Source organism: Anser brachyrhynchus (assembly GCF_964034855.1).
Source record: "Anser brachyrhynchus genome assembly, chromosome: 2".
NCBI lineage: Eukaryota > Metazoa > Chordata > Aves > Anseriformes > Anatidae > Anser > Anser brachyrhynchus.
In genome coordinates this window covers 74,035,015-74,056,072 of record NC_137695.1, presented here as the reverse complement: position 1 = coordinate 74,056,072, position 21,058 = coordinate 74,035,015, and the positions used below count along the sequence as shown (strand labels likewise).

Sequence of the window (21,058 nt, the reverse complement as noted above, 5' to 3'; positions counted from 1 at the left end):
AGCAACCATGCTCATAAAGGCAGTCAGTCTTCCCTGATGTGAGCTCCCCTTGCCATTAACACCTGCAGAGTGAAGACTCATCAACGAGAGTACCATATTGACATCTTAGTCCTAATCATGGTAAGAAGCTTTTTGCCTAAAAATAAAATATAAGATTATTTACTGATGTAAATCAACATAGCTTCATTATCTTTATGTGAAGTATGTGGATTTATACCAGATCAAGATCAACAGTGTGAGCTCCTGCTCACCTTCATTATATATACACTTTAAGAAGATCTTAAGAAGAGTGGACAAGAAAAACATTCTGCAGTCCCATGGCAAGCCATGATTGCTGCATTTGTTGCACAAGGAAAGCTCCTGTCCGCTCAGATTAGGATTCACTATGGCCTGATCCCATAGCTTTTTATAGGTTTTAGCCAGTTACATGAGATGAAATGCCCTTTAATATCTATATCTATATATTATATATATATAATAATATTATATATATAGATATAGATATTATATATAATATATAATAACTCATATATATATATTATGAGTTACTGTGTATGTAGGTACATGTAAATTGCTTTAGGTACACTGTTTCATGTTACCTCAGGTCATTCTGGAGAGGTAGAAAACTGAGCTACACGTAGAGAGAAATAGTTGCTGTTGTAGATGAAGCTTAGAGGAAAGACTTCCTCTGCAACATATACAAAAAACACCAGGAAAATAGTGTGTTTCTGTGTTTTGTTTCATTAAAGAAAAATGATGAAAAACATACAGAGTGCAAACCAGTATAGTTCTCTGAATCTTTGTTTTATTTTGTCATGTTAATTAGAAATGAAGGACTTTTAAGTAGCTCATGATATAGTGTTCAAACACAATTTGGTCAAGAATAATAGTTTAGCCTTTGGATGTGTACTTAAATAAAATGAAGGAATGCTTTTTCAATAGACAACCTACTTCCATATGAACTTTTAAAAGCATTTTTATCCCTCCTAAATGTTAGCAGAAGAGGGAATCATGTTCTTTTTTTATTATTATTATTTTTATTATTTGTTATTAATATTTGAAAGGTACATTAACAGTCTAACATAAGGTCAACCAGTTAAGGAACACAGCCATTGAAAGTGACTTTTATTGAAAGTTTATTTTCTAATAATCTTTTCACAGCTTCTTTTCAGTATGTTTCAAAGAGCTTTCCCATCACTACTTAGAACATAAATTTGGTAAACAACCATTGACTTTGTACCAAATGGTAAACCAATTCAGTCCTATTATCTTGTGTCTATGTCACCCTGCTGTAGGTTCTTTGATAAGAAATAGAGAAAATAGATATGATTTTAGGAAATTTTATATCCTTTGAAAAAGACAGAAAGTATTAAAGTCCACTCTTTTGATTCATACCAGGCCTACCTCAGGCAAATATTTGCACCGGATATAATTCTAGAGAAGGGAAAAAGTGGAAAAAACTATAACACTGCTGTTGATCTGTTTTCTTGCCCTGTGTAGATCACAAATTATCTAGACAAGCAGACTCATTGAAAGTGTAATTCTTAGGAAAATCTTATTTTTAAAAGGCAGGTTGAATTCTGCAAGTATTTTTATTTCATTTTTGACATCCTCCCAAATGTTTCTATCTGTAAAAAAAAAATTGTATTTTGAGCCTTCATCTTCGGTCAAGATGAAATGTTGTAGGAGATTTTAACAGCTGATGTTGATGCAGTGCAGCTTTGAAATATTATAGTATGTTATGTTGCCAGTGCATAAGTGAACATTACAAAAGTTCGAGGCACTTAAAAGGTACCAATTACAAAGGTACTTAATCTTTAATTGGATTTGTGCATTTTAAGTTATCTACATTGAGCTTTAAAAGGCATATTTATGCATTTGTTATGGAACTATACAAATTTTTGTTCATCAGAAAGGGGTCATGTAGATCAGTGCATTTAAGGAAGCTAGTTGCTGAATCAAGTTTTAAGTAGATAAATTTCATTATTGTCTCAAATAAATAATTGAAATCTGGAGGTACAAAATGAAAGCTATTAATGTGTTTTCCTATGATTGTAAATGAGAATGGTAGGTAGGAAGAGGAAAAGTAAAGACGATCTTTTGATTTTATCTTTTTTCAGCACCCAGCTTAGGAGTTTGTAATACATAGTATATAAAGTTGTGGTACTTGTGACATGGTTCATAAGGTTGTATATATTTCCTCACTCTATATTTGGGATCTGTCACAAAGTCCTGGCTTTCCCAAGTCTGATGACTAGATATATGTGACATTATTCCTAAGAAAGTCTGTGTCCAGTAAGAGTTTTTAAGGGAAAGCTCTTGTATTTTCAAATGTGTGCTTTGTGTAAATTCAGAATAATTTCAAATGCAGACAAGCTTCAGTTTCAACATCAAAAGGTGTTCAGTACTAATATTCAGACAGAGGGTGATCACCTTGCAGAATAATATATTCAGTCAAATCAAAAATTGAAACAACTTTCTAAAACTATGTGCTCTCAGGAAGCAATGGTATTTTATGTTTTGTGTGACCTTATTGTGATGCTTTTTAGTTTATGGTACCGCGAGGTCGTCTCTTCTCAACAAACTACAACACTTCACTAATTCAGTAGTTAATTTCTTGATAGCAATGCGCCTATAGCAATGGAACAATACAGACTTCAGTTCTCAGCCAACTTTAAGATTTATTATACCTCTAGGTGGAGATTTATCTTTTCTCTTACTGGATCAATATCTAACTCTCAAGTCAATACATCCTGATTGAATCTCAATACAAGTCAATAACAACCTATTATGTCACCTAATAGACAAAGATTTTGTGTGTGTTAGGTCTAAAAAAGAAAATAACATTTGTGAACATGCATACCAGAAGTTTTATTATAGGATATCTTTAAATTTTATCTGCATGAAATCACAGTTTTTTTAATGTACTTCAGAAGGTTATGAAAACTGTGGTATGCCTAATTTTCACATTTTCAGCATTTGAAGGTATCTGTTTTGATGTATCGTGGTGCTTTAGTTAGTGTTCTGTTTACCCATATTGCATTTCTTACATCTTTTTTTTTAAAAAAAACAACTATTTTTTTTTTAATTTTTCCAACAGACTGGAACTTTGTTACAAGTACTAAACCTTCAGTGAATTTATAGTTTGTGTTTTTTTTTTTTTTCCCCAGAAAATAATACAGTAATACTTTGTTTCTAAGATTTTTTTCATTCCGTTGGTAAGCAAATCAATTAATCTTATTTGTAGGGTACTCGTTGTCACTCATGTATATATATATATACATGTGTAGTTACATTCAGATGTATTAAATCTGCCACTAAAACATTGTCCAAAGTGAAGAACGTGTGCTGATTTTATTTTGCCAATGGTTGAATTTGATGATTTTATTTGGAACAGTCATTAGCTTGCATGGCCACAGTTATAACACTTGAAGTGTAAATGCTTTCATTGTTATTCAAGTACCTAGGTTATACATGGAAAAAGTGTTTTTCATTTCTGTATTGACACGTCTCATTTTATTTCATTTTCACTTGAAATTTATGAATAAGCATACTTAAATGCTGAGTAAGGTTGAACTCTAAGTGCTTTATAACAATTACCTATAAATTATGCTATACTGTTGTAGGGTCTTTAACGTGTTACACATGGGTCAGTGATGCATTCAGGTTAAGTGGCTTGCTCATGGGTATGTCATAAGTATCATGGAGACAAAAGGGTGCAACCATGTAAACACTTGGTTTGTTGGCTAAGCAAGCTTTCTCACTAACAGACAAGCTGAATTATATGTCATCTAGACACTGTCTATCAATTGTAATTAAATTAGCCAGCATATGAAATTTTGTTCAAATGTGGAATCTTTCCAAGACTGTGTGCTACATCTAGTTTTTAATTAGATGGACATTACTTTGACCCTATTTTAAAGCTTTTTTGTCATGCCTATAATCGCTGTCTCCTTGTCCCTCTTATCAAGGTGACCTGCTTTGAAAAGAAACCATAATATTATGGGCAACTATGTTAATTATCTCAAATTATTTAGATACATTCTCATGTGACTATTAAAGACAAAAATTAAATTTAATTTGCATAGGATTCTAATTTAAAAATAGTAGATGAGAAATGTGAAGTCAAGTCTGTGACTCCATCTTTATTTTCCTTTCCATTATGAAGAAAGTAATAGGAAGCTGTGGATTATGAGTGAAATATTACCAACATTAATCTTGGGCTCTCAATTATTTTGTCATTTTCATTCAAACTATATATTAAAATGTAGGTATATAGGTAGGCAGGTGACATTACAATAAGCAGTGTTTGATAACTGGTAGTCCATATTATTTCTGTTTTAAGAGAGGGGTATTTCCAAGCTGGTGAATATAAGCAGTCAGTCTTCAGATAGTTCTAAGCTCTTTCTTGTCAAATGGGATTTCCTTTGAGAAGATTCCTGTACTTAATTCCCGTCTGCCATGTTCATGGGTTACTGAATTCATCCCCTTTTTACTTAATTGTTTTGTTCATCTCATGTATCATAAGGTTGTTCCTTTTCACCAAGGATTAAATGCAACCCTGCAACCCTAAGAACTTTGTATTTTGAAGAAATCATCCTTAATGAGTAATGTCCTCCTTTCCAGTGTTCTTTGCCCTTGCCTTATCTTCACATGCACATCACTTACTTGGTCCCTCTGCTTGCCTACCTCATAAGTAATCTGTAATGGAACATTATTCACTAGCTAAGCAGCATTACAGTAATCTGTTAGTTTTATATATCTGTATCTATGTATTTTTCATAGTTATCTTGAGCATAATACTTCAAGAATTATATCATACAGCCAGCATTCAGCTTTCCGCAAGCATCATCTTCCTTTTTTTTTCTTCCCCCCCCCCCCCCCCCCCCCCGCCTAATTAGGGTACAGTTTCTTTTTTTGGTTTATAATACATTTTTATCTGAATTGTCAAAAAAAAAGGAAAATTAATTTTCAGCACAGCAGGAACATCATACTTCTGTAAGCTTATCTCACACTGCTTTACTCAAGGCACATGCCTACTGTTTAACAGAAACACATCAAAATTTGTCTGCTCTCTTGTTTAAGTTGGAGAATCTGACCATTCAGCCCTGTTTTCTCCTAACCATTTGTATCTTCAGAGCTATAGAAATGCCACTAATTCAGATTCAATTCCAAGGAAATGACACTAGTCAGTGCAAAACCACCAAAGTAGCTTCTGTTTTAAATGGAATGATTTAATCATACACACCTAGGCAGAGAACCTTTTGCTGCTAGACACATAAATATTTTTATTCAAGTCAATGTCTGTCATTGAAGCTTTCTTCTACTCCTGCATTCCTCATCTTTTAAAGTTTTGTATGGACGATAATAAATCTTCAATAATGGAGAAGCAATTTTAGGAGAGGTTAAAAACACTCAGGGGATTGGCTTAAACGAACATTTAATGGTTTTGCTGTCTGAAAATTCATAGTAATTGTGCAATATTTTTTTGAAAGAACCAGCTTGGACATTTTCAGGACATAAGACTGGATAAACGAATAACGAAAATGGATGAATTAGCCCTTTTGTGAACTCTTTTGCAAATCTGCACATCAAAAAGCGGGCAGAATTTTCACATTTTACCTGTAAATATCACCCTGGAATACTGAATCATCTAGAAAGATTAGACCAACAGAGAACCATAATGATTGTCCAGTCCTCAAACTAAGAGATGTACATAGAATCATAGAATGATAGAACCAGAATGGTTTGGGTTGGAAGAGACCTTTAAAGACCATCTAGTTCCAAAGTTTAGTTTCTCCCCAAATAATGAAGTAGGTAAGAAAATACAGCAACTAGAAATATGAAGTGGATAACATTCATAAAGAACGCTGAAGACAATGGACGCTAAGAATCCCTGAATGACAGGATGCCAGATTAAATGGGTTTAGGACACATTTTTTTTTATTTCTTTTTTCAAGTAGGAGGGGTGGAAAAAAAAAAGGAAAATGGCAGTGATAGGATCATAACTAGATGAAGATGACAAAATTATTAAGAATGATTCAGAATAAAAAGTTAGATCCATGCTGTATTTGGAAAGAAACAGATTTATTTGCTTTTCACACCATACAATCTTCATAGTAGCTGTGAAGAATGCTGTGTCACATCTGCTTGGGGAAAAAATATCCAGCTAATGCAATTCTGGTCTCACCAATGTTAATTTTAACTAAATTCTGATTTACTAGAAAAATTCCTGAACATTTGCAGAATGTAAATGTGTGTCAATTTTCTGAAAGGACAACCAAAAAGAAGTCTGTAACATTAGGCTGGCAAATTTTGGCAAAATAAAGTAAATTAGTTGAGAAAAATTTAGCTGGTAAAAATAGAAAAAGCAATAAGACTTTTCAGTATGTGTTTCTGTAAAATAGATCATGTTAAAGAAACCCAATTCCTTTGTTTCATGACAAGTTACACTGAAAAAATATAACTGCCATACCACATGGCATTCTAGTTAAATACATAGCAGTAACTAGTAGCAACAAAGCACATATTAAATGTACATGAACTGGCTACCTGGGAGGTAGCAAAAAGTTGTCAGCAATGCAGAATCATCGTGAAAGAAAGAGACACCACCAGAGGTCTAAAGGGATTAGTGTGAGACCAACTCTAGTCAACTTTCTGATGTATGGTTTAGAAGTAAATATAAGACTATTGCAGATAAAATTTTTGGATGACGGAAAAATGGCATAATTCTGAATACAGATGAAAATAGCATATTCGGGCAGAATATTTGATAGCTGAGCCACTCAGTGCAATAAATGCAATGTCCTGCAATTAGGGATCAGGAATTTATAATAGAAGTGATGTAGTGAGGGAGGTAGAAATGTATTCAGAAGAACCATAACTATATAAAATTAGAGTAAAGCAGCTCAAAATGAGCTACCAAAGCAGTATTGAGCCAAAAAAAAAAAAAAAGCCTAATACAATTCTTAAATATATTTATGTATTTCAAATGGTTAGAGAGGTTAAATTTACATCAGATGTTGGTACCGGGTGTGTGTGTGTATGTATGCATGCAGAATTGACATATCAATGTTAATTTCATTTGTCTGTATTTAATTTTGGAAAGCTGAAAAGAGGAAATAACACTATACATTATGAGTGAGAAAAAAAGGCTTTACAGCGACACATTTTTACCATTTATTTTGTTGGAAAGGTTATCTTCATGAGAATATAGCAGTATCTTTACAAAGAGAAGTACAGGGAACCAATTAATGGTCTGAGAGAGGATAACAGAAGTCAGAAGTTTGAATTTCAAATTGCACACCACCAAATAAAGGGCGATTATGATTAAGAATTAAGATTATGATTAAGAATTGGGATATTCTGTTGAGAAAATAGGTGATATTTTCTACTTCTTGATCACTTCAGTTCAAATTTACATGTTTTCAGGAGGATGTGCTCTAGCCAAAATCAAACTACTAGGTTCACAGTGCTAGTTCTGTTAATGGTCTGAGCTCTGTGGGAGGTCTGGTGGTCTCATCTGGCTTTTAACACAGTGAATCCATTATATAAAGAATTTACCATTAAACCTGAGTAGCTTAGTTATTTGGAAGAATGTATCTTGACAGCGGGTGTATCAGGTTGGATAAGCTATATGAAAATCTAAGCTCTTCTTATATTTCTTTCCAAGAACCATTGGTATAGTTGCTTAAAAAGTCTAAATTGTGAGGTTTTGAATAATTACAAAAGTTGTGCGTAATTACTTGTTAACCTGTCTAATGAGTTTGATAGTAATGTGTTTGGAAAATATATTAATTGCTTTTTTGGACAAAGAAACAGCCAGGTTTGTGGCTTCCAGTGACTTTGCTGCCCACATTTGGATTTCCCAACTGGTGACCACTGGCTTTTTTTTTTTTTTTTTTAAGAGAATCTGAAAATATTTTTGGAAGATGAAGAGCACTTTTTTTTTCTTATATTCCAGCTCATTCCTGTTTTGTGTAGATGAATATAACCTGTTTTCCTTTGTCTAGGAAATATTTACAGAGTTGATGCTGCATGTCAACTTAATTTCATGAATCTGTATTTTACTGTATCATTATTGTGGCAGAAGCACCTCATTCTGCTCCATCTTCACTGTTTCTATTAAAATATATTTCCATTCTGTCTGTACTATAATATTCACCTGTCCTACTCATCACGGTTATTCCCTGCTACTTTCAAGCACAGAAAAAAGTATTTGTACACCATACTTTGTTACCGCCATACAGTCTGCCAGCTACCACTCGAGTTACGCATATAAAGTCAAGTTTACTGTTCAGCCTACACAAGGGTCCTCTGAATATAAAGACCTGTGTCTATACAGCTCAACAGAACAAATGAAAACACCCATACCTTTATAGCCATATAGAGTCACACCAGACATAAGTTTACTGGAAGAGTTTGGGTGTGGAAGAAATAGAAATATCAGCACAACAGGCTGTGGTATGATTATTTATGTGATTAGTTACTGAGATTTGCACCAAAATACTGGTTTTGTTTAAATGCTGTATTAGCTGATGATTTTAATGCAGATTTCTGGGCCAGAGTGAAAAGTTGATGTTTACAGGAATGACTACAATTGGAGTGGAATAAACTAGCAATCCACTACCACTAAATCCAGCAAATGTCTCTTCTAAAGCATAGTGATTTGGAAGTAGCCACACTTTGAAGTCAGTGGGACGAGTACATCACTTCAGTGGAAAAACATCCCTGATAACGGTGTCCTGATTCAACTAGCTTACAAGAGGCTGAGAGAAATTTGCTTTAAAATCATGTGAACAATTCTAACTGAAACAGAACTGACAAACCTGGAAGCCATATACATATGCTGTAACTACTGGCGAGAGGAAGAATGAAGGCTTCCTGCCCAAATAGGGTGGCCAGTTGCTATAGTATTTCTGTAGTAGATACTCCTTTGAGAGTCTTTCAGACACTTGAGAGTGTTTCCTGTCTGCTTGCTGGCATGCAGGATGGCAGCTGATTCTTCATTTAATTCATTTGATTATGCTTTGCATTATGAAAACAGTGGAAGGTGCTATAATTACATTTGGCATTCATGCAATTGACACATAAATTTATGTATTTTCAATTCAATCAGTGAAGCTTTCTTCAAATTCCTTAATTCAGAGGCTTTGGCAGAAGATTTTTTCATTTTGTAAATTCAGGCTGTTACTCATCAAAATTTTTGAGAAGTCTTTAATCACTAATAATAAATTGAATAGATTTTTTTTTTCCCCTGGGGGTATTCATTATATTACAATCAATCTGGTTAATACCCCCTCTTTTTTATTATTATTATTTGTATATCAAATGAACACTATTCTAACAAACTTATTAAGAAAACCCTTACCATTTTCTTTTTAGAAATTTACTTGTTTTTCTGCAATTTCTATTTTATTACAGCAGTAATATTTCAATACTGTATTCATGTATTTTATTTCTGTGCTAATTCTCCTAAAGAAAGGGTGTAGTGTCTTTCGGTACTGTAATCATGACCATAGAAGAAAACAGACTACTAACTGTCATTTCTATAGTGCTTTGACTTCTGGTGATGAAGGTAGTTCTCTAGTGATGGCTCTGGAAAAGAACAAAATGTATAATGTTACCTATATAAAGTAGGTCTGACCAAAGGGGTAGATTAAATATATCTATGTTATAGAAGCATTCAGAATGTGGAGTATGAACAAAATCAGCTCTTTTTTTTCTTTTTTTTTTTCTTTTTTAATATAGTTTGGACTAAATCATAAATCCAAGGTAAAGTCTATTGGAATTTCCAGATTTGAAGTTGATTCTGAAGTCTTAAGAAAAACAAAATGCATCTGCTGACTCATACTTGCTCAGTATTGGCCCTAAAAGGCAAAAACTCACAAAAGCCCTACTTCATTCTCTTAAAAGAGATGTATCTAATTCTCTCAAGGTAGGATAATATTGGATTTTTAAAACTACTTTAGTATATATGTTATATTCAGAATATTAATTTGAAGTAAAATAAGCTAACTACATATCCTAAAGCAAAATGAGTATAAAAATAGGGCTTTTGTTCACAAAGTAAAAATAATATTCATGAGATTACCGTCTGTAATAGTTCTCTTTCCTCAGTAATTAGTAAAAGTCACACGTTTAATCAGTCATTAAATAGATATTTAAAATTATATTTGAACCGTTTAGTGGTCTTGTTTATGACAAGACAGGCACGTAAGAAACTAGAATATGGAAGATCTAGTAAGACCTGCTGACCCTTTAGAAAATCCCTACTGACCAGGCTTGTAATCCAACAGCAGAATGGAAGTTTTCCATACAAAAAATTAACTGGTCTATGACAGATTAGTTTGTCATTCGATGGTGAAACTTACAAACGCACACACACACCCAGGATAGAAAACATTTGATCTAAGAATGTTAAAATGATCCATGGTTTATTCTGGGAAGGTTCCATTCACACATCATGCAGGAGTAGGCTGCAAGAGAAAGCTGACTAAAACTGTGCGTTGATTACTGAATCTAAAATAAGTTCTTATATCTAAGCAATAAGATAAATTACCTTAAGTGCACCACACTGTCAGGTAAGAATATAGTTAAATACTTTGATAAGTGCATAGTTAGAGACTTGGCTGTGGCAAACTTTTTCAAAATAATTGTCTGCACTTGACTTAAAAATATCTTGATTTTTACAGTCAAGCCTTCTGTGCAGCTCTTCTTACATGCAAGTAAAATGGTTCTCCACAGAACAGATAAAAAAAAAAAAGGGTAAATTGACAGATGCCTTAGAGAAAAAAAAAAAAAATAGGAATTAACTGCAGTTAAGTATCAGGAATGTATTTGCAGAGCCTGGGTAAAATTTTACTGGGTAAATTTTACTTTTTACAAAAGTAAAATTTGTCAAAATGAACATTTTTTCAGTGTTTTTCTGAATCTAAAGATGTTGGGTGAAAGGATAGAAGAGAAGCTGTCCAGAGTAGTAGACGTGGATATTTTTTAAGAGCTTGACACCACAATGTACTTTTTGCTCAATTTTGTCTGATGTTTTTAGGATGAATGCATGACCATCATGAGGAAATTTGCTGATGCCAACAAATTACAGGACTAATTATAAGACTTTCTACAACAGTTCTGGTTTTATTAATTTAGAAATATTGGAGGATAAAGTCCTGAGCAAGCCAATCATAGATGAATCACCAATGTGTTGTAATCTGGGAAGGAAAGGAACGGGGAAGGGGGAGGGGGATTTTCTTTTTCAAAATCTTTCCTCACAGTTTTAGAAAGAGAAAGTTAGTCCTCTTTATTATTATATTTTTATATTATTTATTTCCTGTCTTGTGTGATGTATAGGAGCCCCTGCCAAGCACACTGAACATGCTCAAGGGCAATTGCTACTGTAAAAGAGAGGGCTGGAACTTTCCATATTACCTTATTGGGGAAAAAAAAAAAAAAAAAAAAGGAAGGTAGTTCTCCATACATCTTTTGGATGCATTAGAGAAAATTGAAGTTCTGTATGATTTTAGAGCTATATTGCCAGAAAAATTGGTGGACCTGCTAGTAATAAGGATAGAACGTTAGGATCTGCACCTAGTTATACACCTCATGTATTTATATAATTTTAACATGTATGTACATATACAGAACCAAGAAAAGAGAGAGAACTAAATCTTCCCTTATCTCATTTCCTTCAGCATACCCCAAACATGAATACAATTTTTTTATTCTAAATTTTAGATCTATGTTTTTGGAATAAAAAACTTTAATATACTATACCATTTGAATATACTATATTTTCAGAAAATAAGAATATGATGCTAAAAAATAAGTCATCCCTTCACTCCACAAGTCATTATTAACTGTCTGCAAGAACTGATTCAGTGCCATACCCCTTGGAGTAAAAATGAAGAAGAAAGTAAAGGCAATTCATAGGAATTTCTGTTCATTTAAAGTAGTTTAAAACTTTAAGTGACTAGTGTAATTACGAGCATTCTGTGGAAGACAGATGTTCCAGTATGTGAACTATGGTCTGTTTCAAATTGAAATTGAAGTGTTGTTTTTCAAAATCCTGTACTTCCTCCATGCATATACATAAATATTAAAAGTTCCAATACATTTGGTTTCTATTTCAACTCTGATTTCTATTATATCAGATAAGGAAGAAGTGCCAACAAGAAAGATTATTTCAGTGTGAAAAGTTGAAGCAATTTGTTTGGAAAATGTCAGGAAAAAAATGCAGAGCATTTTGACTTTTAAAACTTTCTATGTTTCTATTTTTTATTTTTTATTTTTTTTTCCAGCAAAATGAAATTTCAGTACAGTAGGATCAGATTTTTTGAAGCATATTGACGAAAATTCATGCTTCAGTTATAACAATTCAATTTATCCAAATGTCTTCTTGCCTTTCTATTATAGTATGTATAAGTTACGGTGAATTTCAGTATATTACAATTATGTTTGTGAAAAAGAAACAGTTTCTAACTGTATAAAAGAAAAATATATTGATGAAGTAAAACATATTGGTATACTACTTTTAGCTAGCTTGTCCAGAATCCAAGCTTCTGATAAATAGGTACTCGTGGTGCAAAAGTATGTTAAAATCATTCTGAATCTTCATCGATACTTTAAAATATTATTCTTTGTGGATAGTTCTACTTGTTTATATGTGATTTATTTTCAGAATAGAAGGGAAACGATGGTATAAGCTACATGAAAATTTCCATTTCACATGTAACAATGATTAACTGTTAGGGTGACAGAGCACTGGAACAGGTTGCCCAGAGAGGCTGTGGAGTTTCCTTCTCTGGAGCTATTAAAAACCCTCCTGGATGCCATCGTGCACAATCTGCTCTGGGTGATCCTGCTCAGCAGGGGGGTTGGACTAGATGATCTTCCGAGGTCCCTTCCAACCTCGGCCATTCTGTGATTCCATGTAATCGGCTTTATGGAATACATATAATAAAATAAATTTATATACAATAAAGTAATATTCTGGAAATCACTTCTGAGATCATCTGAGACTGTGGGAATCACAGACCATGGAAATAATGCTGTTCTGCTGATTGCCTAGAAGAGCAAGTTAAATTGCTTTAATAGCTATTATATGTTTAAAATGTACCCCAAAACAATATTTGATAATACTATGGTATATTTTCTTACTTGTTATAGCACCCACTCCATTTAAGAGTCCAAAACCAAGTTACAATACAAATGTAGATTTTTGAAAATTTAATGTTAATAAAATTATTTAATATATTTGTTTATGTTTTTTGATATAACTCACTCCATCATATAAATGTCTTTCACGTAATGGGGAGCCCAGAACTGGACCTAGAACTCCAGATATGGTCTCACCAGTGCTGAGCAGAGAAGGATCACCTCTCTGGCAACATTTTTAATAATGCAGACTGGGATGCTCTTGGTTTTGTTTGTTGCAAGGGCACATTACTAACCAGCTTGTCCATGAGGACCCCCCCAGATCCTTTTCTTGAAATCTGCCTTACGGCTGGTCTGTCCACAGCATGTACTGATGCTTAGGCTTATTCTTTCCCCAGTGCAGGACTTGACATTTCCCTTTACTGAACTCTGTGAGCTTTCTGTCAGACTGCGATCAAAGAAATTAGTAGGAGCCCATTTACAGGCATCATCATGAATGAAAAATGCACCATAATTGAAACTGAGCCCACAGGGTTGACTGTTGCTCGCTTATTGTCATCTTTGCTTGTGCATATATCATTGAGTAAATGTTAAGAAAATAGAATTTTAGGGTTACTCAGTTTTAGTTTTCTCTGTCTACAATAGTAAAAACAATAAAAACTTATCTTTTACTTTACATACAAGTATTACATAAGTTACACTTACGAAGACAAGTGTGTGTGACTAATATGTATTGAATAAGAAGGTATAGTTTTGGAATAGTTTTAAAAGGTAAGTGGTTTTATTTAGAATTGAACTTTTGTTAAAATAAATGAATCTGTGGCTTCTTCCATGGGGTATGAATTCTCACTAATAGTTCTATTAAGTAGATATTTAAACAATGATAATACATGAGAAAACACTGCATTTGAGCAATGTGCCTTTCATTTAGGAATGTTACATAAGTTGGATTCATTATTTATTAATATCCTATTATAGTTGTAAAATATAGGTTTGTTTTGTTTTGGTTTTTTATTATCCCAAGGCAAGTTGACTGGCTAGCAGTATCTGGCATTGTTATATTTAAAAAAAAAAAAAAAAAAAAGCAATGGATCACTCTCAAGCATCTCCATATAGCGTTATGTAATCCATTATTTATTATTTGTTAGCACACGGAAGGCAACCGATTGGCTTTTAACCTTGAATATCAAATAAACCCAGCTTATTTGGATTATAGAAAAGCTGTACGTTTCCAGAAAATCTCCCATTTCCCCACTTTTCCTGAAACAAATGGTTATGTCCAGCATTTTCCCTTGCTAGAACAAGCTAATTCTAATCTTTCTTTTGTTTATTTTCTTTCCATCACAGGAGTCATCAGGACTGCCTTGCACAACATGGACAGGGAAGCCAGAGAGCATTATTCCGTTGTCATTCAAGCCAAAGATATGGCTGGGCAGGTCGGAGGGCTGTCAGGGTCAACAACTGTAAATATCACACTCACTGATGTCAACGACAATCCACCCAGGTTTCCTCAGAGTATGTACAATTTCAGCATATAATTGTTTTGAGAATTGTGTTGATTTTCAGTGAAGTAAGAAGCTATTAGTGAAATCCAATTAATATTCAAAATCATGGAGAGAATGAAGCTCAGGAAATGTTTGAATTCACCAGTATTTTTCAGTTTTATTATGTTTTCAGATGAAGCACTGGTATGGCATAGGCGAAGTACTAAAATCATCGAACATTTCATTCAATTAAACACTGAATAAGAGTGAGATGGGTGACAAAGAAATACCGTTGTCATGTGTGGGTTATTCTACAGTCCCTTTAGAATGTGTATATTGCAGTAACTGCACAATTTTGATCCCACAAGTGAATTATTTTGTTCTATGGTACAAAATAACAGAAGGTAACACATTCAGAGTTTAAATCTGTCATGCATTTGGTTGCTTCCATACACATCTATCACTTTTTCCTTCTATTTCTTCTTCTATACCCTTACAAACTTTTAAGATCATTTTTTACATTACAGATGATCAAAACCTAAACTGTTCACTGTTTTTGAGCTGCAGTGAAGTCTGCCTTTACCCTAGTTAAATGAATCATCAATGTTGATGTCAAACTGAATGTTCTCACATGCATATATGAAAAAGTACATGCTAGAGTACTCTTGTTAGAATATCGTAATGGGACCACTAATAGGAAGTTCATTTTTATCTAGCTTATTGTGTGCACATTGATCTGACACAACAGCTGGAGCCCTATAGGAATTCTGAAATCAGTCAACGTTTTAAGTCTTCTGGAATGAAATTGCATAGCTAAACTGCTCTCTGCAGATTGGCTCAAGGCCAGTAAGAATATTGTAATCTGGACTCAGACATTGCAGGAGCCCTTGTAGAACATAATGGACTAGTAGGTATATGTATGTCCACTGGGAAATACATTAAGCTGTTTGAATGAGAAGATTTATAAACAATACTAGAGATCACGAAGCTCCAGGGAAAAACCAAACTTCCTGGCAGTGTGCATTATATAAAATCTGGTCAAGCAGTAAGAAGGTTCATTATGAGTACTGTAGAAATGAATATTTTTTCTGTGCCTCACAAACACACACAGAAAAGCCTTTTAAACAGAACCTTAAAATGTGTGTATTTGGTTTTATGTTCCACAGAATTATCATTACATTCCTCACTCTATTTAATACTTCATAACTATTGAAAAGACAAAAGGTAAAGGATATCTTTGAACAAATACAACATCTAAAGCAGTTAAAGTACAAATAATGTCCTAGGTTTCCTGCATACTCAGGGACAAATGGATCCCTATGTACCAGGTTTCAAGAGGCGGTCCTTTTATTATGTGTGGAAGGTTTCGGCAGGCCGACTAACTCACAGTTAGAAATGTACTTTAGTACATATATTTCTTATTTGTATTAATATTTTCTCAGAAATTGAAGAAATATAAAATGTTCAGATTATTTTCTTCACATTTAAAGAGATTCTAAAAATTGCATAAAATAACTTTGAAAATTACAATATATCATTTCTCTTCTAATGAGAACTCGTTTTTTGACAAAGCAAGCTTAAAAAAAAAAAAGTATTTTAACGTTATCATTTTTAACAGATTAATCCTGGAAACATTTGATTTATCTTTCCTTAGATACGACCACTATACCACAACTATGACTGTAACATTACTTTTTTACTTCTCTTCAAGAAGTGTAATTGAAACCCTTTGCAAAATTACAGTAGTTATTATGTTAGTGATACTGAATCAAAACACAGAGGATCTAAAATCAGCCCATCCTACCATTGTGACTTATTGCAATAATACATTGCACTAATAAAAATAATTTCACTGCTTATTTTTCTTCTCCTTTCTTTGTATGTCATGCTTTTCACTTAAATTTCTCTTCAATTTCCTTATTAGATGGGATGCTAAATGAGACTTACTGAGGTATGTCACAGTCAGAATTCTGATTTCAAGGGAAGTACTAACCAAAACTGCATATATCAAGTGTATAAGCCTTGGGACAGGCTGAGCCTCAGCTAAACTGCAGACTCTCTTTTGGTTAGTTTCCTTTTCTCCGTTGCCATACTTGTGAGTTATGAACCTGACTCTTAACTGTATGAATACTTTACTTCAGAACAATCTGGGAAGCACATCTGATTGGTGCTTGTTTTATTTGTTTTATTTATAAATATGTTTTACTGCATATATTTAAAAGGTCATATCTTTCTGGTTGTGGTAGATAAGTGTTCATTGGAGATGCATATGGACTAAGGTATGCCAGGTTTGTCCCCTGTAAAGAAACACTTCGAAAAAGTAATTAGAACATAAAAATAGAGGTTATAAATCTATCTGTTCATATGAATTTACTGTATTTTTTCTGTACTGACTGTAAATACTTCTGACTTTCTTTCAAATAAATTACTAAAAGAAGACCTACGTGTTCCAAGACACCAAAAAGACTATGAAGAAGAATATGAAACATTTCTGCATAAATGTATCAGTATGATGGTTGAAGTTCTGAAATAGAGGTGAATACACGATAACAATAATCACTGAAATAAGATGCATAGCTGAAAAATTCTGCTTGCAAAACACAATAGTATGTCTCAGGAGTAGGCATAGGGTCGTGATCATCTTGTGTGTGCATCTTGTACAATACTGTGGATTTTTTTCTTCATCATTGCAGGTTTCCCTTCTTTAGAGAGTCCAGTTAGAAATGAACTAGCCATGTAATGTAAGCTGACAAACAGTGCTTTGCATGGGAAGATCTTCGCTTTTCAATAATCAGCATCTCTCATATCTTGTTAGCTTTACCACTGATGGATCCACTTGGCTGATAATTGAAGGCCCTAATTTCATAGTCATAAATTTATTTCAGTAATCTGATAGAAAATGTTCCATCTACTGATGACACAGTGTTATCAGGCTTGAGTTACATAAGAATTTTCTGTATGCTTTTTTTCCATTAATTCTCTGTGGTCTCATTTGGGATAAGTAGATTCTGCAAGTTTTGCTTTGTTTAAGATGAGTAGATTCTGATTGCATCAAGATCATCACACTAGACAGATGCTTCCACTGACACATTTTGTACATCAACGCTAATGATTGCAGTCTGGACAGTGTGTAGGAGATCCATAGTTACTGTGTTAAGAGCGGAGTTTTACAAGTAAAATGAAACCCCATTTATTGATTTTGTTGTTTGGTACATCAAGCTCGGTTCTTTAGGATAAAGCAGAATTTAAATAAATACAATTCATGGCTTAAAACATTTTTATAAAGCTTGATTGTTTCATGGCAGTGCATTGGCATAACATGAAATTACATATATAAATAATTTGTTTGACCTCACTTTTTTACCATGTCATTTTATGAGAAGTACACAACCATGTTTAAGTAGGAATGTTGTATGAAGGTACTCCAGTTAACTATGAAAAAGCAAGTGCTAGTAAAGTCTACACAGCATCTAGTATCCAGCTTTGTTCATATAACTCCATTGGCTAGTTAAATACAAATGTATCTACTGCTCAAATTCATTTCAGATTTATACTCCATTACGTTATTTTCTATACCCTCCATTATAGTCCCATGTAGTACATCCAGTTCCTGTGATCCCCATACTTAACAATTGGCATTCCCTCATTCCCCACTGTCAAGCACAGTAACACAGTCCCATCCTGGGGTGACTGGTCCAAAGCCCTCTGGCAGCTGGTTGACCACTTGGATGCTGCCAGATGAGATGACTGAAACTGAATTTTCTCTGATTTTCTCTTAGCAGTCTCCAACCAGTAATTGTTAACAGTCCTATAGGGTCAGAATTTCTTTGAGGCCTCAGTCCTTTTGTCAGATCTGCATGAAATTGGAAAGGGCTTACAAGTTAGTGAAGACTATTAAATTAAAGTGATCACAGAATCATAGAATATCCTGAGTTGGAAGGGACCCACAAGGATCATCGAGTCCAACTCCTGGCTACACACAGGAGCACCCGAAAATCAAACCCTATGTCTGAGAGCATTGTACAAATGCTTTTTGAACTCCGTCAGGCTCAATTCTGTGATCACTGCACTGGGGAGCTTGTTCCAGTGCCTGACCACCCTTTGGTGAAGAGCCTTTTCGTAACATCCATCCTGAACCTCCCTTGACACATGTCCATGCCATTCCCTTGGGTCCTTCCACAAAACCCTTATAGTTCTGTTCTTGAAAAGGTGTATTCCACCTGCATGTGCAAAATACTGTATTATCTTTTGTCAAGACTGATGTTACTAATCTAGAAATTTTATTTTATTCCCATTTTTTCTCATTCCTATGTTCCACAGATGAGGTTTTTGAGTACCATATTGAGTGTTTGTTTCCAGGTGGTTCACAATCTAGGATATGTTTTTCTAAAGTTATAGTTTACGTGTTTTGTGCAAGAAGGTTTGAAGTCTTGACATTACCAACATTTATTTTGTTTCATATATATGTTCCAAGTTCTCTAAAGAAATTCAGCTAATAATCATATTATTTTATTTTTAATTTCTTTTCCAGCTGCAAGGTTTAGGGAGGACTATTCTTCTTTACTAGCAATTAAACAGAGTCAGATTCAGAAATAGTTCTTTTTGTAAATTGTTGACTCAGGTAGAATGAGCCTGTTGTACATAATGAATTGACTAAAAGGCCATTATTAATGTCTCATTAAAAGATAAAATGAGTAGCATATCATTACATTACAGGGAAAAGGAGGTATTTGTAGGTGATAGGGAAATGCAGCATAATACCTATATTATTTTATTTTATGTCTGAAACAGTATTTAAAAATCAAATGTAGCTTCTTTTTAGTTCTGTTGTGTAAATTGAGTCATCATAATGAGATTTAAATAGACTGTCATGAGAAAATATAAGGATTATTCACAGAGAATTCCTTTTTGCTGTGTTAATATTGGGACATCGTTAACGTCTCTGTTAACATTGACAGTTTTCCTGCAAAGCTGAATTCTTGTCCAACATGCTAATCTCAGATAACATTAGACGTAAAGATTAATCTATAACATTTTAGTATATTATTAAGACATCTTAACTAACAGGTGAACTTTGATATTTAAAAAAAAAAAACGAAACTAGAAATAATTACTTGTAACCTAGAAATTCTAGCTTTTAGTGCTGATGAGATGTAAACAGTATTTCAGTATAGACTTTTGAAATTATGATGACATCTACATAAATCAGGTTTTTATTTTTTATTTTTTTATTTTTTTGCATAAAGAAAAAAGGTAGCAGGATTTTCTTTTGTTAAAACGTTCTTAGGATTGTGTTCCAGGTTGCTGCAAAAGTCTGGCAATGCAGTTCATGGGAAGTGTACATTTGTATTAAAATTGGATATATTTGCATAATAGTCACATGGTGTAATTGTGGTGCTAATGAATATACTACTTCTCCCATATTCTAAAAGCTGGAGAACTATTTCAGTAAACAATTTTTGTGTGCTCAGGTTCCAAAGTGAATGAGCAGTGAGGGACAGCGTGAGTATGGCTGGAGTTAGTATCCTTATGTTTGCTGTTGCAGAGTCATCACGTTCATCTCCAAGCCCCATGACCTTAATTGTTCTTTGTTTAGAAATAGCTCTGTGATATCAGCAACTGAATGTGCAGCAGATAGGTAAGAACTAGGAAGCTTCCATTTCCAGAACATTAATTTCTGACTGGCAGCTGGTAGACCATGTAAAGGGGAAAAATGCTTGTATTTTTCAACAGGCTTGTAGGCTTGTATTACCTGTTGCAGGTGTGTGACTTCAATGTATTGGGCCAGCTTTTAGTGTTAAGCATAAGAGAAGTATGGTACTTTTTGATTTCCCAGAAGTGTTCAAGTCACCAGCCTAACAAGACTGCTGATGCAGGGGCAACAGGCTGTTTAAAAGGCAGCTAGCACCAAAAATGTCCTGGGACCCAAACAGTTTAAAGGGACAAACCTCAGTGATGAGCGATTTTCTAAAATTTCTCTTATGTTTTATCTTTCTAACCTACTAGAACTAAATATCAATCTATGATGTCCTTAAAGAGATGGATATTTGAGATGAATACATTATTTAATTAATTTAATCAATCACTTAATTAATTAATTAATTTAACGTTACTTAATGTTCGTTAAGTACCTAAGAGAGTTAAGAGTTAAGAAATAAAGTATATGCATCAGATTTGTTGCTTTCATAGACTGGACAAATATTGTGTAAAGTGATTTTCATCATTGCCTTCTTTTGTCTATTTGTGAGAAGATTAATATGTTCACATATTTTCACAACATTTGAAGTTAAAGCTAACAAATTGTTTTATTTGTCACGGAAATCTGATGTTAAGTTGTAAAATGGCATTTGATCACAGAATGAGTGTCATGATATTCTTTCTTGAGCAGGATAAGTGTGATTCACATAATCAAATTTTTACTG

At 33.6% G+C, this 21,058-nt stretch overlaps 1 protein-coding gene across 26 annotated transcripts in view; it reads left to right on the top strand.

Moving 5' to 3' along the window:
• The window catches only part of CDH18 (cadherin 18), a 548,209-nt gene that overhangs the window by 464,291 nt on the left and 62,860 nt on the right, over positions 1–21,058 (top strand). For all 26 annotated transcript variants that reach the window (XM_080580190.1, XM_080580181.1, XM_080580180.1 and 23 more), the window contains one exon: positions 14,500–14,667. In XM_080580190.1, coding sequence (XP_080436316.1) covers positions 14,500–14,667 — 168 coding nt within the window. The remainder of the gene's footprint in view (positions 1–14,499; positions 14,668–21,058) is intronic.